Genomic DNA, 20,449 nt, shown 5'->3' with positions numbered 1-20,449 from the left:
AGAAGAGTGTTGGTGCAATGTCGCAGCCCTGCCCCAGTTTGCACATGTATTGGGTCCTAGGTGGTTACCAGGGCTTAAGGAAGGTCCAGAAATGGGAAGGAGAGAAGCAATGGAGAAATTTGAAAACATTCAAAATGGGTTGCCTATTCACTATTGTCTGTTTTGACCAGTTTCGATATCCTTGGGATCTAGGGCATGGGGAGACCCATAGATAATAGAGACATCAGGTAACCTGAGACAGAGTCCAGTGGCTTTTACCTGCAATTTATCAGACCAGAGTCCCTCTTAAAATTAAGCTAGACTTATGCCTAACAATCTCAAGTTAGGAAAGTGACCTGCGATGTAATCTAGGGACTGTTGCAGTTCTGCACTGCAGTAATATATAATAGCAAATTAGCAAGCATTAACATTTCCAGCAATATTTGTTAATTAAGGATATGCTGACAGATGAAATAGGATGAAAGGAGGTCTGTGTGATGTATAAACACCGGCATGGACCATTTGGGCATGTAATCTATTTCTGTGCTTTGAATTCTATGTAATTAGACTGATGTTGCTAACCATTTGCTGGAAATTATAGCTTCGTTCTGCTATTGAATGAAGCCACAGTAGTAGCTGCAATGTATAATTCAAGGGTATTTGGAAGCTGTGATAAGGGCGATAGATTTCTTCATCTACATGTACTAGAATGGCCTAAGCACTGTGCTCATCTGTATTTCATGATGTATGCATACTTTGTGGTTACCTCTGGCGCTTATTAAAAGTTATTTTGAATTTGTATGATTCTCAGATGTTAAGCTGAACATCATATGTGCCCCATTGATGATGGTTAGTTATATTGTGCAAAGGGAAAAGAGAGGCTAAATTATCGTGACAATGGCAAAGTTTCAACATAAAGACACTGCGCGCCTTAATCTAAAGCACTATGAATTGGATTTTTTTCCCTCGTCTAAATCAAACATTCTGCGATCCACTTCACTACAGCTGCACAGTAAATGTCCTTCGCTTTACCTCAACGTGGGTAACCAGGGTTGCTGTGGTAACATGAGCTAACAACATTCCCCCAGCCCTCTGGTTCTCATGAAGCAGCCTCTGCATGATCCACATTACGTGATGGATCTTGGCCACAATCGGAGCATGGTACGTTTTGCTTACAAATCACTGACCAGGTGAACATAACCTTCTCAACATAAACTTCTCAAGGGCCATTAGGATTGGGGAACAAATGCTGGCCTCGCCAGTAATGCTCCAGTCATGAGTAATAATTTTTTTAAACGTTGCCAAGAGCATCAAAAGAACATTTAGATTTGCTTGTGAGAAATTGGAGTGCATTAGAGCGTGCTGACGGTTTCAGGTGATGTAATAATCATATTTTATTTGGCATCCATTGGCTCAAAGGGCTCCATGGTTTAACATGGGTAGATGCTGCCTAGATGTTTTAATAAGGTTCTATCTGCATGCGAAAGAACATTGGGCAAACATTTGTAGTGGAACAAGAAACCAAATACCAGATAATTGTTTCTGTCATAAAGACCATAAAGACAGAGGAGCAGAATTAGGCCACTCGGCCCATCGAGTCTGCTCCGCCGTTCCATCATGGCTGATATTTTTCTCAACCCCATTCCCCTGCCTTTTCCCCATAACCCCTGATCCTCTCATTAATCAAGAACCTATCTCTGTCTTAAAGATACTCCATGATCTGGCCTCATGGTGCTATTGCACTCAAGTCTTTGGTTTTGATGCGGTTATTGGTATTATTCCTTTATGAATTAATCAATTAAGAGTCCAACTCTTGTTGCTGAAGATGGAACTTCTTCACCTAGGTGTCAACCATTATTTAAATATCTTCCTCCCTCCCTTCCCTCTTAGAGGTTCTGGCCTGCTTGTTGGCACAAGAGTCCACACTTTCTTCTTCTGCATGTTAGAGAGGAAGACCCTGGAGTGATGTGAAATCGATTGAACTTCACTGAGAAAAATATTCTATTTATTCCTCTTTTGTATATGAAACAGGCTGATTGATTTATTGTTTTATAATTGACTTTGTCTCACCAGCAATTCGTTTTCCAGGACAGAGGATATTTGCATGTTTAGTACTTGAGGACGCCGGTGATAAATGAACATTAATTTGTTGAACAATTAACAGAGTTCTGCTCAAAGCAGTGTATCGCTCCCAGGACAGTCCTTGCTGGGAGAGTTAACCACACCAGGCCCTGCTTTGGGCCAGTTTTTATATTTGTGCATAATGAGCCCCAGGCGGGTGGCCTCCACCCTCTATCTAGGGGGCTCGTACCCCACAGGGAGATCAATGATAGTTTCCCCGTGGTCCTTGTGTGGGTTATGAACCCCCCCCCCCCTGTCACCAGGACCTTTGGGATTCCCTGGGTGCTAAAAACGCCCTGAAGCTTCTCTATCATGGCCCTGGACGTTGTGGAGGCCATCTTACATGCCCCTAACCATTTTGAGTGAGCATCCACAAAGCCACTGAGCCCGGAAACGGTCCAGCAAAACCCAAGTGTAGGTGTACCCATGGGGGTCCTGGCCATTTTCAAGGGTGAAGGGTGGCTGCTGGTGGAGTTTCGTATGTTCCTGATACGCCGGGTAGCTGCGCAGGATCCTTTCCGTGTCCCCATTGATATCAGGCCACCCGATATACTGTGGGCCAACATTTTCATTTTAGTTGCTCATGGATGGCCAAGGTCCTGGAGCAGGGCTTCCTGACCCTATGTGGGGGGGGAGGGGGAGGATGACGACCAGGCAGGCTCCCCACAATATGACGCCATCTTCTACACCAAGCTCAGTGAACTTCTGGGAGAAAGGCCGTAGGGTTACCTGAGGGGCCTCCTTTTTCCTGCCACTCAACGGCATGAGGCAAAGCTTCACCAGTCCCAGGTTTTGTTGTGTCCACATGCGCACTGAGCAGCAGTCACCAGCAAGCTGTCCATGAAATTGAGAGTTGCAATTGCCTCATCCACCTCAGGTGGGGACAGGGCTTTCACAGACAACACCAGACAGCTGGGGACGGCAGCACCGGTGTCCATTTCCACAGTCACTGGATGACCATTAACCTGCAGTGTGACTCGGATCGGTACTACCTTTGGAGCTATGACACTGTTCAGTTGCATTAAACAGTCTTCCTCATCCAGGGTGCCCATGTGCAAAGCCCTGGTTCACAGCTATCTGGACGGTGTTCACTGTGTTAAGTAATGGGTTAAGAGACATTGCAATTAGTTGTCTCATTTATGTTAAGTATCCATTAATTGACACTGATATGTAAAGGGGCTTCAGGTGGCCTCTGTCAGGTAATGTATAGTGAGAGTTTTGTGCAAAGGGTGTTGGAAGGAAATAAATGTGTGTTTGTGAAAAGGGAACAGAACTTTAGACTCTTCATATAACAGCAACTAAAACGTCTAACATGCTGCGCCATACCTGGTGGCCCTGACGGTGACGCGTTTGCGTCCCACACAATTGGCAATGCAACCGGCTGCCCCATCATCCTCAGTCAGAGGTAGCACCTGGGATTCTAATCCTACTCCGGAATTGCTTCTCAGACTGCCACTTTGGAGCAAATCTGGCCAGACTGGCCCCATCCCGTGATGCCAAGTGGGTCTGGAAGGAAGGGCGAGTCAAACTATGGTCACCATAGTTCATGGACCCCGGCAGCTCCTGCACTCCTGTTCTAACCTGCCTGCTTACTACAGGCTGGGGACTAATGGGAATCCCACAATCCTTTGGGAGTTTGAGCTTCCCCAATGAAGGGGGCGGAGAAACCATTAGCAGATTCCCTGCATAAATAAAGCTGACCAGTTTGGAACGGCTAGAGGAGAGTGAGCAGCAAAGGAGTTGCTGCTGCTATTGTATATATATGTTATTGTAAATAAATGTTATTTCTTTCTATGTGGATGAAGGTAAAGCAGTGGATGTAGTGTACATGGGTTTTAGTAAGGCATTTGATAAGGTTCCCCATGGTAGGCTTATGCAGAAAGTAAGGAGGCATGGGATAGTGGGAAATTTGGCCAGTTGCTAACGAGCTGGCTAATCGATAGAAGTCAGAGAGTGGTGGTGGATGGCAAATATTCACCCTAGATCCCAGATACCAGTGACGTACCGCAGGGATCAGTTCTGGGTCCTCTGCTGTTTGTGATTTTCATTAATGACTTGAATGAGGGAGTTGAAGGATGGGTCAGTAAATTTGCAGACGATACGAAGATTGGTGGAGTTGTGGATAGTGAGGAGGGCTGTTGTCGGCTGCAAAGAGACATAGATAGGATGCAGAGCTAGGCTGAGAAGTGGCAGATGGAATTTAACCCTGAAAAGTGTGAGGTTGTCCATTTTGGAAGGACAAATATGAATGCGGAATACAGGGTTAACGGTAGAGTTCTTGGCAATGTGGAGGAGCAGAGAGATCTTGGGTCTATGCTCATACATCTTTGAAAGTTGCCACTCAAGTGGATAGAGCTGTGAAGAAGGCCTGTGGTGTGCTAGCGTTCATTAACAGAGGGATTGAATTTAAGAGCCGTGGGGTGATGATGCAGCTGTACAAAACCTTAGTAAGGCCACATTTGGAGTACTGTGTACAGTTCTGGTCACCTCATTTTAGGAAGGATGTGGAAGCTTTGGAAAAGGTGCAAAGGAGATTTACCAGGATGTTGCCTGGAATGGAGAGTAGGTCTTACGAGGAAAGGTTGAGGGTGCTAGGCCTTTTCTCATTAGAACGGAGAAGGATGAGGGGCGACTTGATAGAGGTTTATAAGATGATCAGGGGGATAGATAGAGTAGACAGAGACTTTTTCCCCGGGTGGAACAAACCATTACAAGGGGGCATAAATTTAAGGTGAATGGTGGAAGATATAGGGGGGATGTCAGAGGTAGGTTCTTTACCTAGAGAGTAGTGGGGGCATGGAATGCACTGCCTGTGGAAGTAGTTGAGTTGGAAACATTAGAGAGCTTCAAGCGACTATTGGATAGGTACATGGATCACGGTAGAATGATATAGTGTACATTAATTTGTTCTTAAGGGCAGCACGGTAGCATTGTGGATAGCACAATTGCTTCACAGCTCCAGGGTCCGAGGTTCGATTCCAGTTTGGGTCACTGTCCGTGCGGAGTCTGCACATCCTCCCCGTGTCTGCGTGGGTTTCCTCCGTGTGCTCCGGTTTCCTCCCACAGTCCAAAGATGTGCAGGTTAGGTGTATTGGCCATGATAAATTGCCCTTAGTGTCCAAAATTGCCCTTAATGTTGGGTGGGGTTCCTGGGTTATGGGGAGAGGATGGAGGTGTTGACCTTGGGTAGGGTGCTCTTTCCAAGAGCCGGTGCAGACTCGATGGGCCGAATGGCCTCCTTCTGCACTAAATTCTATGATAATCTATGATTAATCTAGGACAAAGGTTCGGCACAGCATCGTGGGCCGAAGGGCCTGTTCTGCGCTGTATTTTTCTATGTTCTATCCTTCAACTCATGCTGGATTCTTCGTAGCCCTCACAGCTCCTTTCTCCACGTGCTCTCGTGATAGTGAAAGTTCATTGGCCCATTTCAAATCTAGGGTGGGTTCCACCAATATCTTCCTCTGTGTGGTCGTGTTGTTGATACTGCAGACATCTCGGTCCCTCAGAATCTTTGAACTCTGTGTTCAGCCAGACCTCTCACGTAGGTCAAGGAGTCAGTAACTGATTCGCCCGGAGACCGTACTGCTATGTTAAAACAATACCGCTGCATAATTACAGATGTCTTGGGATCATAGTGTTCCGAAACCAATGTGACTAACTCATCAAAAGATTTGGAGCCGCCAGAGAAGTCATGATCCCAAATGTCTGGACCCTACACGGGGTCAAGAGGAGGATCTTCTGACCGTTTCTCCCCCAAAATCCGTTTGCCTGGAAAAAGTACCTCCTGCACTCCGCATGCTGGTTCCAATCTGGCAGGCCTGCATCAAAGGCATCCAACTTTCAGAATAACGGCATCTTGCATCTTAAACGGTTATGGCATTGCATCCCAAACAGCAATTCGCGGTAGTCAGGTGGTTCTACAATCGAGTCCAGAGTTTCCTTTAATCCTTGTTGCCAGTTTAGTTGAAATGTTGGATGCTCTGAGGTACAGACGAACCAACACGGTTGCGATTGGTACAACGCAGTTTTATTCCATTTAACTATTTATACATCAGACTTGGTACTCAGCACGTTGTGACGGTGTGAGTGTCTTGCTATGAGATCCTGGCCCTGTGCTGTCTCCAGATGGACTGCCCAGGAAGTGTCGTGTTTCTTGTCTTATACTGTGTCTGCTCTTGTCTGTGATTGGCTGTCGTGTTATGTGCGCTAATTGATCCGTTGGTCTGTCTATCATTATGTATGTGTTATGATGTATGTTTGAATATCATGACATTAGTAACTTGGGGACGCCGGTGGCAAATGAACATTAACTTATTGAACTATTTACAGAGTTCTGCTCAAGGCAGCATATTGCTCGCAGGGCAGTCCTTGCTGGGAGAGCTACCACACCAGGCCCTGCTTTGGGCCAGCTTAGTGCTTAATGAGCCCCAGGCGAGTGGCCTCCACCCCCTATCTGGGGAGCTTGCGCTCCACAAGTGCCAGGTAGAGATCAATGATAGTTTCCTCGTGGGAGTTAAGACAGCTTGTAATGGTAAATGTGGAATCATAGAATAAAGTACCCCATTGTGAAGAAGCTTATTGTTGCGGTCCCTAAGCCAAGCTGCCGTATTACTAGATACAGGCCAGTAAAAGTTCTCTCTAGATTGTAAGATCCACTTACGGAGATTAACCCACAGAGAAGATTCATGAACTTCAAAATCACAAATGGTTTTGGCAGTGTTTAAAGAAAATTGGTTTCCCTAAGAAGGGTTGGCAACCAGAGGATATGGATTGAAAGTAATTGGCAAAAGGTGAGCTGAGGAGAACTTTTTTTATGCAGCAAGCTATTATGGTATGGAGTAGAGTGCCCAAAAGAATAGTAAGAAATCTTACAACACCAGGTTAAAGTCCAACAGGTTTGTTTCGATTCACTAGCTTTCAAAGCACTGTTCCTTCCTCAGGTGAAAATTCATTGAACTTTATTATACTTCATTGCAGAATCTATTATCAGAATATTGCATGTTCTAATCCCTTTGAAACTTGTTTTTAAAAAATTATTTGAATAAGAAAGTTCACCGCCCTGCAAACTAACTTAATAGGACTCGACTAAAAACCAGTGAGGTACAGGAGGGCGCAGTGAGTGCATGAGCAATTAATAATGAAGCAATCGTTCGGAAATACAGGTTACTAAAGGTCTGGGCACTTTCAATTCCCCTGCAAGCCTCAAATGTCAATCCATGCTGTACGGGCAGCTTGAAAATCAATGCTGTTTGCCTTCCAGTAGGTTTTGTAAGAAATACCTTTGGCCAATCTCAACTGCGGGGTCAGTGGACACCATGTCAACGGTGTTGCCTTAATTTCATTCAAATCATGTTTTGTTCTAATTTGGAGAGGCCTTTAAAAATAAAACACCTGAGACATGGAAATGCCATGCTTTGCTCCATTGAGGAATCCAGCTCGAAGATAAATCATAAACCTGCAACTAAGTTGGAAGAATGTAATCACGTAGTAGGTATGATGCAAGGTTAATAATCCAGAGAATGCAAGTTCAAATGCCAATATAGCAATTTGAGAATTTGAATTAAATTTACAAAATCTTCAAATTGAGCAGAACTGGTATTGGGAAAGGTGATCATAAATGTTGTAAAAACCCAACTTTTTCAGTGTGTCCTGCAGAGAAGGAAACCATCCTTCTGAAAGTCTGATTCTGTTTGGAATGAATATGAAGAGCTGAGTGCGAATATGTTTCTGCTGCAAGACAGTCTTAGATCCTCAGTCCGGCCTGAGTTGGGTGATTTGAACCAGACCACAGTTGTGATCCTGCACTTGTCTTTAGTAAAACCCTGGAGCGGATTGGAGTTTTAGTTTTGAATCATCCCCGTGGCTCCTGTTGGGAACCTACTGGAACAGACATTGGAATTAAGCTTCGGGTTTTTTCGGGAGGAGTGAAAGGCCATATGGTGAGTTGGGGCAGATCCTGCAGAGCTGGTAGCACCAATGGAACAATACCCTTGCAAGAGTTTGTATCTTAACTAGTAGAGGATGTTAACATTGGCAAAGAGGATAAAAATGCAAAGACCCTCTTCATGGATTTTACCTGAAGGTATATTAATAAGTTGTATAAACTGCTACATTGGACTAAAATAGTCCTGTATCCATGGACCATCTAAACCTTAAGCAAGCTCTTTTAAGTAGCCAAACGTTATTATGCTTTGAAGTGACTGGCCATAAGCCTTTGGCACATCGCAGATTCCCCCCTCCCCCCACCTTCCCTCCAACCCCAACAGCAGCTCCTCATGTCAGAATCAGAATGGATGGATATAAAACTTGGACACTGTAGCAAAGGAAGGTCACTGCATTTAAAACTCTGGAAGCAAATCTTCCACACGTTCAGTCAGGTTAGAAATATGTTCAGCTTTTCCACAAGGTGGTTGGCAGCATTTGAAGTTTTAATTACTAGGTTTGACATGCATCATTATAGCTCCCAAGGGAGGAGAGGAAAGAGGCAACACTGGGTGTTGGCACAGCCGTAACCTTTATGCAACTGGTTTTTCAGTAACAATGAGACTCGGGTCCATAAAATACAAGGTGGAGTAGTTATGCTTACAGATCTTGCTACTGCTTGAAGCAATTTGAGGTTCTTGAGGAATACCTTGGCTCAGCAATAAAAGATGTTAGTCTGAATGGAATTTTCCATATGTTATGTGGATAGCTATAGGTTAAATAAACTGCCCTAGTCCACAGACATAGAAACTATTTTAATGTCACATCAATAAACTTATTATCTGAATCATGGTTTCATAATGTATATTCAATTACCTCCCGAGATACTCATGATTGTTTTCCGTCTACTATAATCTCTGCATCCTTGCTCGTCTTCCACGTATTCTAGTTTGCCTACTCCGTGTCTGAATTCAAATCAAACTTAATTGTACTGTTTTCTACACTTGTACCTCATGAGCAGAAATCTTTACTTTCCACAGTTGCTTCCACAAGATTTCAAACTGAAACTCAGCATTGCCTAACCTGTATTATCTAGTTATTACCTCTTTAATTCAGACCGCAGTTGGACAATGTCTGGCTCGACCATACTGCTTACTGAGGAGTTATATCTGTGACTTTTATGAGGTTGCAAAGACTTCAATATTGAGCCTTTTGTAGATTTGTGGGTGTAGACCTTATTTGGCTAGTCTTTATTTCTAAAGTGAGAATCTTTTGTGATTTGTGATGTGGCATAAATGAGCATTTCAATAAACCGGATTACTCTCTAGAGGACCTTTTTCTTTTAACTTGTTTGGGAATGTTTGCATCGCAGCTTTGAGCAATTGATCATCAACCTTACGATATACTGGGCACGGGGGGCCCATTGTAATCTGGCTACTTAGCTTTGTTACTGCACTCAATGGTTGTCCACAGATTCTGTGTATCCCCTTTTTTCTTCTCTTTCCCTCCCCAAAGAATAACTGGGACCAATTGCTGTGCTCTGGGCTAAGATCAACTCTTTTTTTTTACAGTTTCAGTGTCTGTCAACTGCTCTATATGGCTGTACAGGGATGGACAATTTTATCCTACTGGGCTATCAAGCCCAACTGTTCAGCTGTAAGGTGTCATTCGAATGATGCAGGATCATAAACGGATAATGAACTGGGACGGCACGGTGGCGCAGTGGTTAGCACTCCTGCCTCACGGCATCGAGGACCCAGGTTTGATCCCACCCCAGGCCACTGTCCACGTGGAGTTTGCACATTCTCCCTGTGTCTCACCCCCACAACCCAAACAAGCTAAAATTCCTTGGATGGTGCGTTACAGTTCTAAAGCAGACTAAGTGTTCTCTACCAAGATAAACTTGGTGTAGCGATGAGTGACACTGTAAAATCTGTGACAGTGCTGAAATATATAAAGTTTGAAACCTTTTTCTTCCAGACAAATATTGATATCATCTGATTTAAATATTTGTTTAAATTGATGAATGGAAGGCATATTTGTTTGCAGTCATTAATTTCAGAGGTATCTTGCCTATTTGTGCTCAATGTTTCCTTTTCTATCCTCTTTTGCAGGTCATGTACGGCTTTCTAGTTGGCTGCCTAGTTCTACGATCGGTGTATATTGTCACGTGGTAAGTAGCGTTCAAACAAAGCACGGCCCCTTTTTTGGAGCCCCTTGGTTTTCAAACCGAGCTTCATGGACCTGTCTATGAGTTTGCAAAGGTTTTCCGTGGTCTCGGCCTCATATTATGATCTTGTGGACCGTTCAAAATCACACCACATAGGGTAGCACGTCTGTGGATGTGGTCACCCCACAGCTTAAGGAAGTACAGTCAGAGAGGAAATGGCTGACCACAAGTCAGAAGAGGTGGGGAGGAAAGTACCAGAGTGCTTCACACTCCAGAACCGCTTCCTGATGGAAAAGCGTGGAAGTGGTAGTCCCTCTGGGGAGTGCAAACAGAACCAAGTTCGGGGAACTATGGGTGGCTCAGGTACACTAGGGGGGAGGAGCAAGAGTGGTATGAGACTCAGTAGTGAAGGGCGCAGGCTACAGCTTCTTCAGCTACAGACGTGACTCCAGGATGGTGTGTTACCCCCCCTGGTGCTAGGGTCAGGATGTCACTGGACAACTGCAGGGCATTCTGAAGGTTGCTCTTCTTAGAGCAGGGAAGGCTGAGTGGGGGGGGACCTTATTGAGGTGTACCAAATTATGATTGACGAAGATAGGGTGGAAAGGAAGAAATATTTTCCCTTAGTTGAGGGGTCAATGACCAAGGGGCATAGTTTTAAGGTAAGGGGCAGGAGATTTAGAGGGTTTTGAGGAAAAACCTTTTCACCCAGAGGGTGGTGGAAATCCGGAACTCGCTGCCTGAAAGGGTGGTGGAGACAGGAACCCTCATAACATTTAAGAAATATTTCGATAAGCACTTGAAACACCATCGCACACAAGGCTGCAGAGCAAGTGCTGGAGAAAGGGGATTGGAATAGTTAGGTACTTCATGGCCGGCACAGGCGATGGGCCAAAGGACAGCTTTCTGTGATTCTACAGTACCCTGGTGGTTATGCTCCTCGACCAGAAAACCAGAGGTTTTCAGCTCACCACAGAAACTTGTGAATTTGAATTCCGTTAGTCGTGCGAATCCAGGAAAATAATGATGAATGCTACCAGATTACACTGAATGCTCTTCTGGAACCTGGCGCACCTACCTGGTCCAGCCTACATGTGACTCCAGTCACTGCACTGTGGTTAACTCAACAGCCTTTGGGCAACTTGGAATGGGAGATTAATACTGCCTTACTATTGCTGCCTACATCCCAAGAATAAAAGCAGCCCTGCCTGACTTTTCTTGTTCTGTCGGTACCGTCTCACCTGAGATCAGCTAATTAAGCATTGACTCGGGTTTTGTGTGTCTACCTTAGCTCCAGAAGTAACATTATGACTTCTTGAGTCAGAACACCATGGGTTGGAACCTTACTCCAACGACTTGGCACATTACCCGGGCAGGAACTTCAATGTTTCATCAGCACTGCATTTAACTGAAGTTCCATTTGGCTTCCCAAGTGGATGTAAAGTTTGAAGAGGAACAGGGGAATTCGCCCAGTGTCCATTCTTTCTTTCTAGGGCATGGCATCCCACATCAACTGCATGATCTCTTGTGTTGTAGAGGGAAGAGTCCTAATTAAACTGATCGCAGGCAGGTAATAGAACACTGCAGCCAAGAAACATGCATTAGAATGTCTACTTGTCACTCAGGGTAGTTTCAGATGGATCGAGGCACCTTTAATCCAAATCTGTTAGCAGTTTTCATTTAAAATCGAAGGGATATGGTGCACAATGCTGCAATTCTGTTACTGAGCCAACAAGTTGAAAGACAATAACCAAGAGTGCAGCATCCCATCAAGGTTAAAAGGAGAATAGAGAAGGCAAGATAAACAGGGAAATAAATAATGCTGAGTCGCAGCATTGAGCATACAAGATCCATTGCTGAGCACGGTTTCCAAAATATTATTTCTTCCTGTGATGTTTGTATGTTTGTTTTCATTTTGTTTGTTTTGAACACAAGTTAAAGATACTCTACTCTGATGTAATTTTGGTCAACTTGAACTTTGGCTGGCACTCTCCTTAATTCATTTCAACTCCTGAGAGCACTTTGTTCCATGTTTCTATTCCGTGTAGGAGTGATTAAGAACAGGGTCATTCCTCTGGCATATCATTTTCCTACCAGCAAACGTTAATCTGTGCATAGTAGCTTTGGGCTCAAAATGCACATCACTGAACGCAGTCGACAAATAACTCGTTGGAACATCTATGATGGGAAGCCTTAATGTTTCGTCTTTATTCTGTTTTTTTTTAAATCTGCAATATTAGCAGGATTAAGAATGTCTGGCTTTTATTCTTGAGGTTTAAAGTTTCCAGAGAAATACTGCTTCACATTGCATCTTCCCCTTTGAAGTAATTCCAAATTTCTTGATCTTCAATTGAATCCTCATTGCATGTCGCTTCTGAATGTGGTTATAATATTGGATCAGAGAAGTTTAGAAATCATTGTGTTTTGTTAGGACAGCCTATTCTTATTAAACCAAAAGCTGTTTCAAAAGTTTTTTTTTAAATCCCTTTGTCGACACCTTTGGCAATTTATACAGATTTTCCGACCTCTCTATAATCCTGCAATCTGTTAGAAGTTGTGTGACACTGTTTGAAGACAATGTTTCTGGTGGAGCTGGTGTGGCATTATGAGACACACAATAATAATCTTTTATTGTCACAAGTGTGAAGTTACTGTGAAAAGCCCCTAGTGCATATGAATGTTGAATATTATCATTTCCAGGGTCAGTCTCTGATCACAGCATCTTCTATACAAGTTCAGAAAAGCAGTGCGATTACAGATCTAAGTTGAACTTATTACTACCATTTTCCAATCATTTATTTCTCTATGGCTTGCATGCAATTTGGCTCCCACGTTTGACTACACCACAAGTACTTTGCTGGCCCGGTAATGTTCTGAGTGCATGGAAGACGTGGATGTAAGTTTGTCACCTTTATAATTTTTTAAAATGTTTTTCTTCCAGGGTTCATCCTTGGCTGAGGCCCCTTGCCTATACATCATTAGGTGTATTTCTGATGGGCTTTATTCTCTGGAATGTAGACAACATCTTCTGCGATAATTTGAGGTATGTTTTATGCCTTTTAATTGGGAGAATTTTTTTGCCAGAGCAAGTTATTATGGCCAGGAGCAAATTGCCGCTCTGGTTGATGGAAGCTATCTCAATCGATGTATACTTAAAAAGAAAAGTATACAGGTCTATGGGGAATGCACAATGAAGTGGATTAGCCCTATCAAAGTGTTGGTACAAGCACGATGGACCAATAGACCACCTTTTTTGTTACATGATTCAAAGACATGACTCAAATATAAATGCTTCCTCAATTTTATTTCACTTTCTTGGCAATTTTCTCCATTCTTATCCTTGGGCGGTGTCAACTGTGATTGAGTTCAGCTTCATCAGTTGTTGCTGGTACCTCACTCAAGTGGTTGCTACTCATGCAGGGAATGCTAACCCAGACATGAGCTGTGTCCAAAAGGTATCGGTGAATGTTGGGAATAAAGCAGATTCTCCCTGCCCCTTAAAGTGATCCTTTCTTTTACTGGGAGAGTTAAAGTTAACCAATCAAGATAGTAATTTAGAGGTAGGGAGGAGGAGGATGGTGTGCTGGTAAATTGTTCCTTAGTATATTTTTTCAAAGCAAAAAACCTTCAAGTCTTCTCGAAGACTTGATGTAGTTTTGCTTATTGTGGTATTTGGTCGTATGTCCAGAACGATCTGTGCTGATCTTAGTCAGTGCCGTCATTACAGCTGAAATTGGTCTCAGTGCCTTATGCCATAGAGTCATAACGGAGGCCACTCGGCCTGTTGAGTTCATGCAAGCTCCGTGTAGCGCAATCCAGTCAGCTCCCTTCCCCTGCTCTATCCCCATAGTCCTGTAAATTTATTTTCCTGAGTGGCTCATCCAATTTCTTTTTGAAATCATTGATGGTCTCCACTTCTACCTCCCTCAGGTTGACAACAAGTTCCTGATCATCACCACTTGCATCCATCCTGCAATTCTTACCATAAACCTTAAATCTATGACCCACGGTCCTTGTACGACAGATAATGGGAATGACCTTTCTTAGTATAGCTTCTCCTAATCTTGTACACATCTATCAAATCTAACCTCTTTCCTCTAAGGCGAATGACACCAACTTCTACAACCTAACCTTGTGGCTGAAATCCCACATCCTTAGAACCATTCTGGTAAACTTTCTCTGTATGCACTGACACTGAAGAGTGCTCTCATCATTCCTAAAGTGTGGTGATCAAACTGGATGCACTCCTCTAATTGTGGCCTAACGTGAGTCTTGTAAAGCTTTACCGTTAACTTCCCTGCTTCTGTACTTTATGAATTGCAAGATACCTATGCTTTCCTAGCTGCTCTCAATACATCCTTCCACCTTCAAAGGTAAATGCACAGCTCTGAACCCCCAGTCCATCTGTCCGTGCACACTCTTTAGAACTATTAACCCATTGAGTCTAGAATCATAGAGGTAATTTCTCCCATCATGTCTAAGTCCGCTTGTCGATATTCCCTTCTGCCAAAATACAACACCTCATACTCCTTTGCATTAAATTCGATCTGCTCCGTGTCTGCCCACTGTGCTACCTTATATATCCTATTACAGTCAATTTGTAATATCCTCACTGTTTGCCATACTTCCAAGTTTGGGATCATCAGAAAATTTTGAACTGTCACTCTACTCTGTGTCATAATATCCACTCGTATATAATGAGATGCAGACAGGCAGTGATTGACACACAGGATAACCAATGAACACACACGACACATAACAACCAATCACCAGACAGGATACCACCACTATATAGCACACAGGGCATTAAGACTCTGCTTCTCTCTACAGGACACAGCTACTGAGATAGTAAGAGTGCACAAGCCAGTGAGCACTATCACCATGAGGTCGAGAGTTAGTCTGGTCAAGCCAGTGAGAGGTTATCAGTTGGATAGAGTGTCAACTCACAGCAGACTATGTACAGCAATCAGGAAGTTCAATAAAACAGTGTTGGACCATCTCCTGTGTCAGAAGCCTGTTTCTAGTTTCACTGCATCCAGTTGCAGTCAACGTTGAACCAACTTACTTGACACATCATGATACCAGAGTGCTAGTAATCCGAACGAACCTACCTCGAGTGCATCTGCAACGACCAGCAAGCAGCCATCCAGCGGCATGGAAAACATCCAGCCTCCTTCGCATCTCCGGCAACCTCGGCGCCAACTGGAAAGTCTTCAAACAAAAGTTCCTCCTGTACATCGAGGCCTCCGACCTCAGGGCAGCATCGGATGCCAGAAAGATCGCACTGTTCCTGTCAACTGCGGGGGATCATGCCATCCACGTCTATAACTTGCTTACGTTTACCGATGGCGAAGACAAGACAAAGTTCAAGACAGTTCTGCTGAAATACGACAGTCACTGCGACATTGAGATGAATGAGAGCTTTGAACGGTACATCTTCCAACAGAGGCTTCAGGGTAAGGATGAACCTTTTCAGTCCTTCTTGACCCATCTCCGCATCCTAGCGCAGTCATGTAATTATGACTCGACGACTGATTCCATGATCCAGGATCAGATCGTTTTCGGGGTCCAGTCCGACTCCCTGCGGGAGCAGCTCCTCAAAATCAAACCGTTAACCCTCTCCGTCACTATCGGAACCTGCGTTGTCCATGAGCATGCCAGAAATCGCTACTCCCGCATCAGGGCAGCAGCAACTACAAAACTGGCCTCCCACGAGGCAGAAAGGGTGCAGGCCATAGCGAAAATGCAAGGCCTGAGCATCAAGGAGAGTGGCCGTTTCGCGCGCTTTTCTCTGGTCCCCAGGCATGCGCGCCATGACCGGGTGGACGATGAGGCCGAAAACCCTGATGCGCATGCGCGAACGTCGGCCGACAGTACTGCGCATGTGCAATGGCGCACAGAACGTGCTGACATCAGTGTCATGACGTGTCCGAATTGTGGCTCCGCCCATTTAAAGCGGCAATGTCCAGCCAAAGGCAGGCGATGTCTACAGTGTGGAAAGCCTGGCCACTACACGACCTTCTGCAGATCCGCTCCACCGAACAACAGCCAGCGATCCCAGCTACGGCACAGACGTGTCCGCTGCGTACAACAAGGCATGCAGGATTTTGATCCAGACAGCCCAAAGGACCCCGATGCTGACTGCCTCGAGTCTCCATATAGGGTGGGCATCATCACCACACGTGAGTTGGTCTCTACCGTGTCTGCCAACCGCCTTTCGATCCTCAGTGTGGATCCTGACGACGAGTGGTGTGCTGTCATCACGGTCAACCAGTCTCGCATCAGATTTAAATTGGACACTGGCGCGTCTGCAAACCTCATATCACAGTCGGACCTCGACAGCATCCGACACCAACCTAGCATTCTTCCACCAGCCTGCCAGCTCCTTGACTACAATGGTAATGCCATAGCTGCCAGTGGGTTGTGTCAGCTAGGTGTCTCTCACAAGGCAATCAAGACGACGTTGAGATTCGAGATCGTCCGGCCTGTCAAGGCATCCCTGCTCGGTGCTCGCGCATGCAAACTCCTAAATCTTGTACAGCGAATTCATGCCATGTCCTCGACACCTGCGACGGCCTCGCCCAATGCGAATCTCCAGGCTGAGATAGACGACATTCTCACACAATACCGCGGTGTGTTTGATGGGATGGGCACGCTCCCACATCGCTACAAGATATTGCTCAAGCCAAATGCCACCTCAGTCATCTATGCACCACGCCTGGTGCCGGCTCCTCTCGAGGATCGTCTGAAAACGCAGCTACGAGAGCTCCAAGACCAGGGCATCATCTCAAAGGTCACGGAACCCACAGACTGGGTCAGCTCCATGGTCTGCGTCAAGAAACCCTCTGGCGAACTCCGCATTTGCATTGATCCCAAAGACCTGAATCGCAACAACATGCGAGAGCATTACCCGATCCCGAAGCGTGAAGAATTGACCTGTGAGATGGCTCACGCCAAATTCTTTACCAAGATGGACGCCTCCCGTGGCTTCTGGCAAATTCAGCTGGACGAGTCCAGTCGGAAGCTGTGCACTTTTAACACTTCTTTTTGCAGGTATTGCTACAACCGCATGTCTTTTGGTATCACAGCAACTTCTGAAGTATTTCATCGCATAATGGTGCAAATGATGGAGGGCATCGAGGGGGTGCGAGTCTATGTGGATGACGTGATCATCTGGTCCACGACGCCCGAGGATCACATTGCTCGCCTCAAACAGGTTTTCCAGAGGATTCATGAAAATGGCCTCCAGCTCAACAGGGCCAAATGCTCGTTTGGGCGGTCCGCTATCAAGTTTTTAGGTGACCACATTTCACAGCAAGGTGTGCAACCTGATGCCGACAAGGTGCTGGCAATCAATGCCATGAAGACACCGGAGGACAAAAAGGCGGTCCTCCGCTTCCTCGGGATGGGAAATGTTCTTGGAAAATTCATTCCCAACATGGCATCCCACACCATGGCCCTCTGGCATCTCGTTAAAATGTCAACAGTGTTCCAGTGGCTTCCCGCACATCAAGCGGAGTGGCTAGAGCTGAAGGCGAAGCTCACCACACCCCCAGTACTGGCGTTCTTTGACCCAACCAAGGATACTAAGATATCCACAGACGCAAGTCAGGACGGCATTGGGGCGGTGCTCCTCCAGCGAGACGATTCCTCGTCCTGGGCTCCAGTGGCATATGCCTCCAGGGCCATGACTCCGACTGAACAACGGTATGCCCAGATCGAAAAGGAGTGTCTGGGTCTCCTGACAGGAATAGTCAAGTTTCATGACTATGTATACGGTCTGCCGAAGTTCACGGTGGAAATAGACCACAGGCCTTTAGTCCACATAATCCAGAAGGATTTAAATGACATGACACCTTGGCTGCAGCGAATTCTTCTTCGTCTCCGCCGATATGACTTTGAACTCGTCTATACACCGGGCAAGGAGCTGATCGTCGCGGATGCCCCATCCCGATCCATCACCATGCCGTGTGAACCGGGCGACTTCATTCGCCACATCGAGGCACAGGTGCAGTTGTGTGCCAGCAACCTCCCAGCCACTGATGAACGAGTTGTCCAGATACGCGAAGAAACTGCCAAAGATTCTCTACCACAGCGCGTGATGCAACACCTTGCTCATGGCTGGCAAAAGGATAGACCTCTTTCACGCAAATGGGCGTGATTACGTGCTCTTGATTACGTCCACTTCAGTCACATCACATCCAGTTCCCATTCCCCGCAATCAAACGGGAAGGCTGAAAAAGGGGTCCATATTGTCAAGCGGTTGCTGTGCAAGGCTGCGGACTCAGCCTCGGACTTCAACCTGGCGCTGTTGGCATACAGGGCAACCCCTCTGTCGACCGGTTTGTCTCCGGCGCAGCTGCTCATGAACCGCAACCTGAGGATGACTGTTCCAGCCATCCATGTTCCAGACCTTGACCACCTCACGGTGCTGCAGAAAGTGCAGCGATCCAGGGACCAGTAGAAGATTACGTATGATGCTCATGCCAAGGATCTACCTGCGCTGGCTCCAGACGATGTTGTTCGCGTCCAGTTGCCTGAGGGAGGTTGGTCAGCCCCAGCTATTGTTGTCAGGCAGGCAGCCCCCAGACCCTTCATTGTCCAAATGGCTGATGGCTCCATTCTACGGCGCAACAGGAGGGCGCTACGAAAAGTTCCCTGCCCACCGCCTGACCGCACTTTTCCGCATGTCATCATGCCTCCTCCGGACATCTCGCACCACGAGGCCACCAATCTGGCAATGATCCCGCCTCACCATGAGGCCACCGACATGGCAGCAATCCCACCTGTCCAAGTGCCGGCGTCCCCTCTCCACCTCTGAGGCGATCGACAAGAATTCGTCGCCCGCCACAGACTGAATCTATAGACTCAAATCTTGTAAATTTTGTTCAGTTTGCTCTGTATCTGCACGATAGACACCTTCCCATGTACATACCTTCATTCACTCACCACTTGTATATAATCATGCATGTATATATATCGCCACATTCCAAAATTTACTTCAAAAAGGGGAGATGTCATAATATCCACTCATGTATATAATGAGATGCAGACAGGCAGTGATTGACACACAGGATAACCAATGAACACACACGACACAGAACAACCAATCACCAGACAGGACACCACCACTATAAAGCACACAGGGCATTAAGACTCTCCCTCTCTCTACAGGACACAGCTACTGAGATAGTAAGAGTGCACAAGCCAGTGAGCACTATCACCATGAGGTCGAGAGTTAGTCTGGTCAAGCCAGTAGGAGGTTGTCAATTGGATTGATAAGAGTGTCAACTCACAGCAGACTATGTACAGCAATCAGGAAGTTCAATAAAACAGTGTTGGACCATCTCTTGTGTCAGAAGCCTGTTTCTAGTTTCACTGCATCCAGTTGCAGTCAACGTTGAACCAACTTACTTAACACATCACTCTGTATTCCAATATTCATGTTATTTGTGTGTATATATTATATATGTCTCAGTTCCTTGGTTATGTCTGTTGATTTTAAATGAGGACACAGCTGGTCTTGGCCAAGTTGAACTAGTTAATGGCGTTCCTGAGCGAAATTTTCCTGGCAGAAAGCGCCACCAGCTTCCGTGGAACTATCCCAATATTGGTTGGCAAATATAACAATAGACATCAAAATTGGTAGAATATGTGACCTTGGATGACTTTTGAAATGTAATTATTCTTTCCTCTCCCAAGGGATATCCGGCAAAAGTTATCATTCCATCTCCTAGGTGCCGTGACACAGTTTCACGCTTGGTGGCACATTCTAACAGGCCTAGGCTCCTATTTGCACATTCTCTTCAGGTATGTTTCACTTCAAAGTTCTTGGCTGTCTTTCTTAACGATGAAAAATTATTTAAAAACTATGTTTCAGCTCCTTCCCCCCCCCGTGAAAATACAGAATGCACTGTCTCCAGTTTGTTAAACGAACATAGACCCAGGGCTCTGTGCCTGTTTTCACTCCACCAACGCAGATCCTCAAGAATGGCACACTTGTGTTCAGTGAGCCTTAGTAAATTCGGAATTGGAATCGGATGGGGCATTGGAGATAAATTATCCGCCGGTTCTAGTCGTATCTGGCACAAAGGAAGATGGTTGTAGTTGCTGGAGGTCAATCAGGACAATGCAGAAGGAGTATCTCAGAGCAGTATCTCGGCTCAGCCATCTTCAGTGCATTGATAATCTTCCCTCCGTCATAAGGTCAGAAATAGGGATGTTCAGTGCGCAGTGTTCAGCACCATTCGCAAC

General features: G+C 45.5%; 1 protein-coding gene across 1 annotated transcript in view; it reads left to right on the top strand.

The window, feature by feature from the left end:
* Positions 1 to 20,449, top strand: part of acer3 (alkaline ceramidase 3) — a 201,538-nt gene that overhangs the window by 164,715 nt on the left and 16,374 nt on the right. Inside the window, exons 7-9 of the mRNA XM_072477389.1 lie at positions 10,140 to 10,198; positions 13,137 to 13,238; positions 19,898 to 20,005. Coding sequence (XP_072333490.1) covers positions 10,140 to 10,198; positions 13,137 to 13,238; positions 19,898 to 20,005 — 269 coding nt within the window. The remainder of the gene's footprint in view (positions 1 to 10,139; positions 10,199 to 13,136; positions 13,239 to 19,897; positions 20,006 to 20,449) is intronic.

The sequence above is a fragment of the Scyliorhinus torazame genome, chromosome 15, assembly GCF_047496885.1.
Source record: "Scyliorhinus torazame isolate Kashiwa2021f chromosome 15, sScyTor2.1, whole genome shotgun sequence".
Taxonomy (NCBI): Eukaryota; Metazoa; Chordata; class Chondrichthyes; order Carcharhiniformes; family Scyliorhinidae; genus Scyliorhinus; species Scyliorhinus torazame.
The sequence above is the reverse complement of the archived record's forward strand: the minus strand, read 5'-3'. Positions and strand labels throughout refer to the sequence as shown.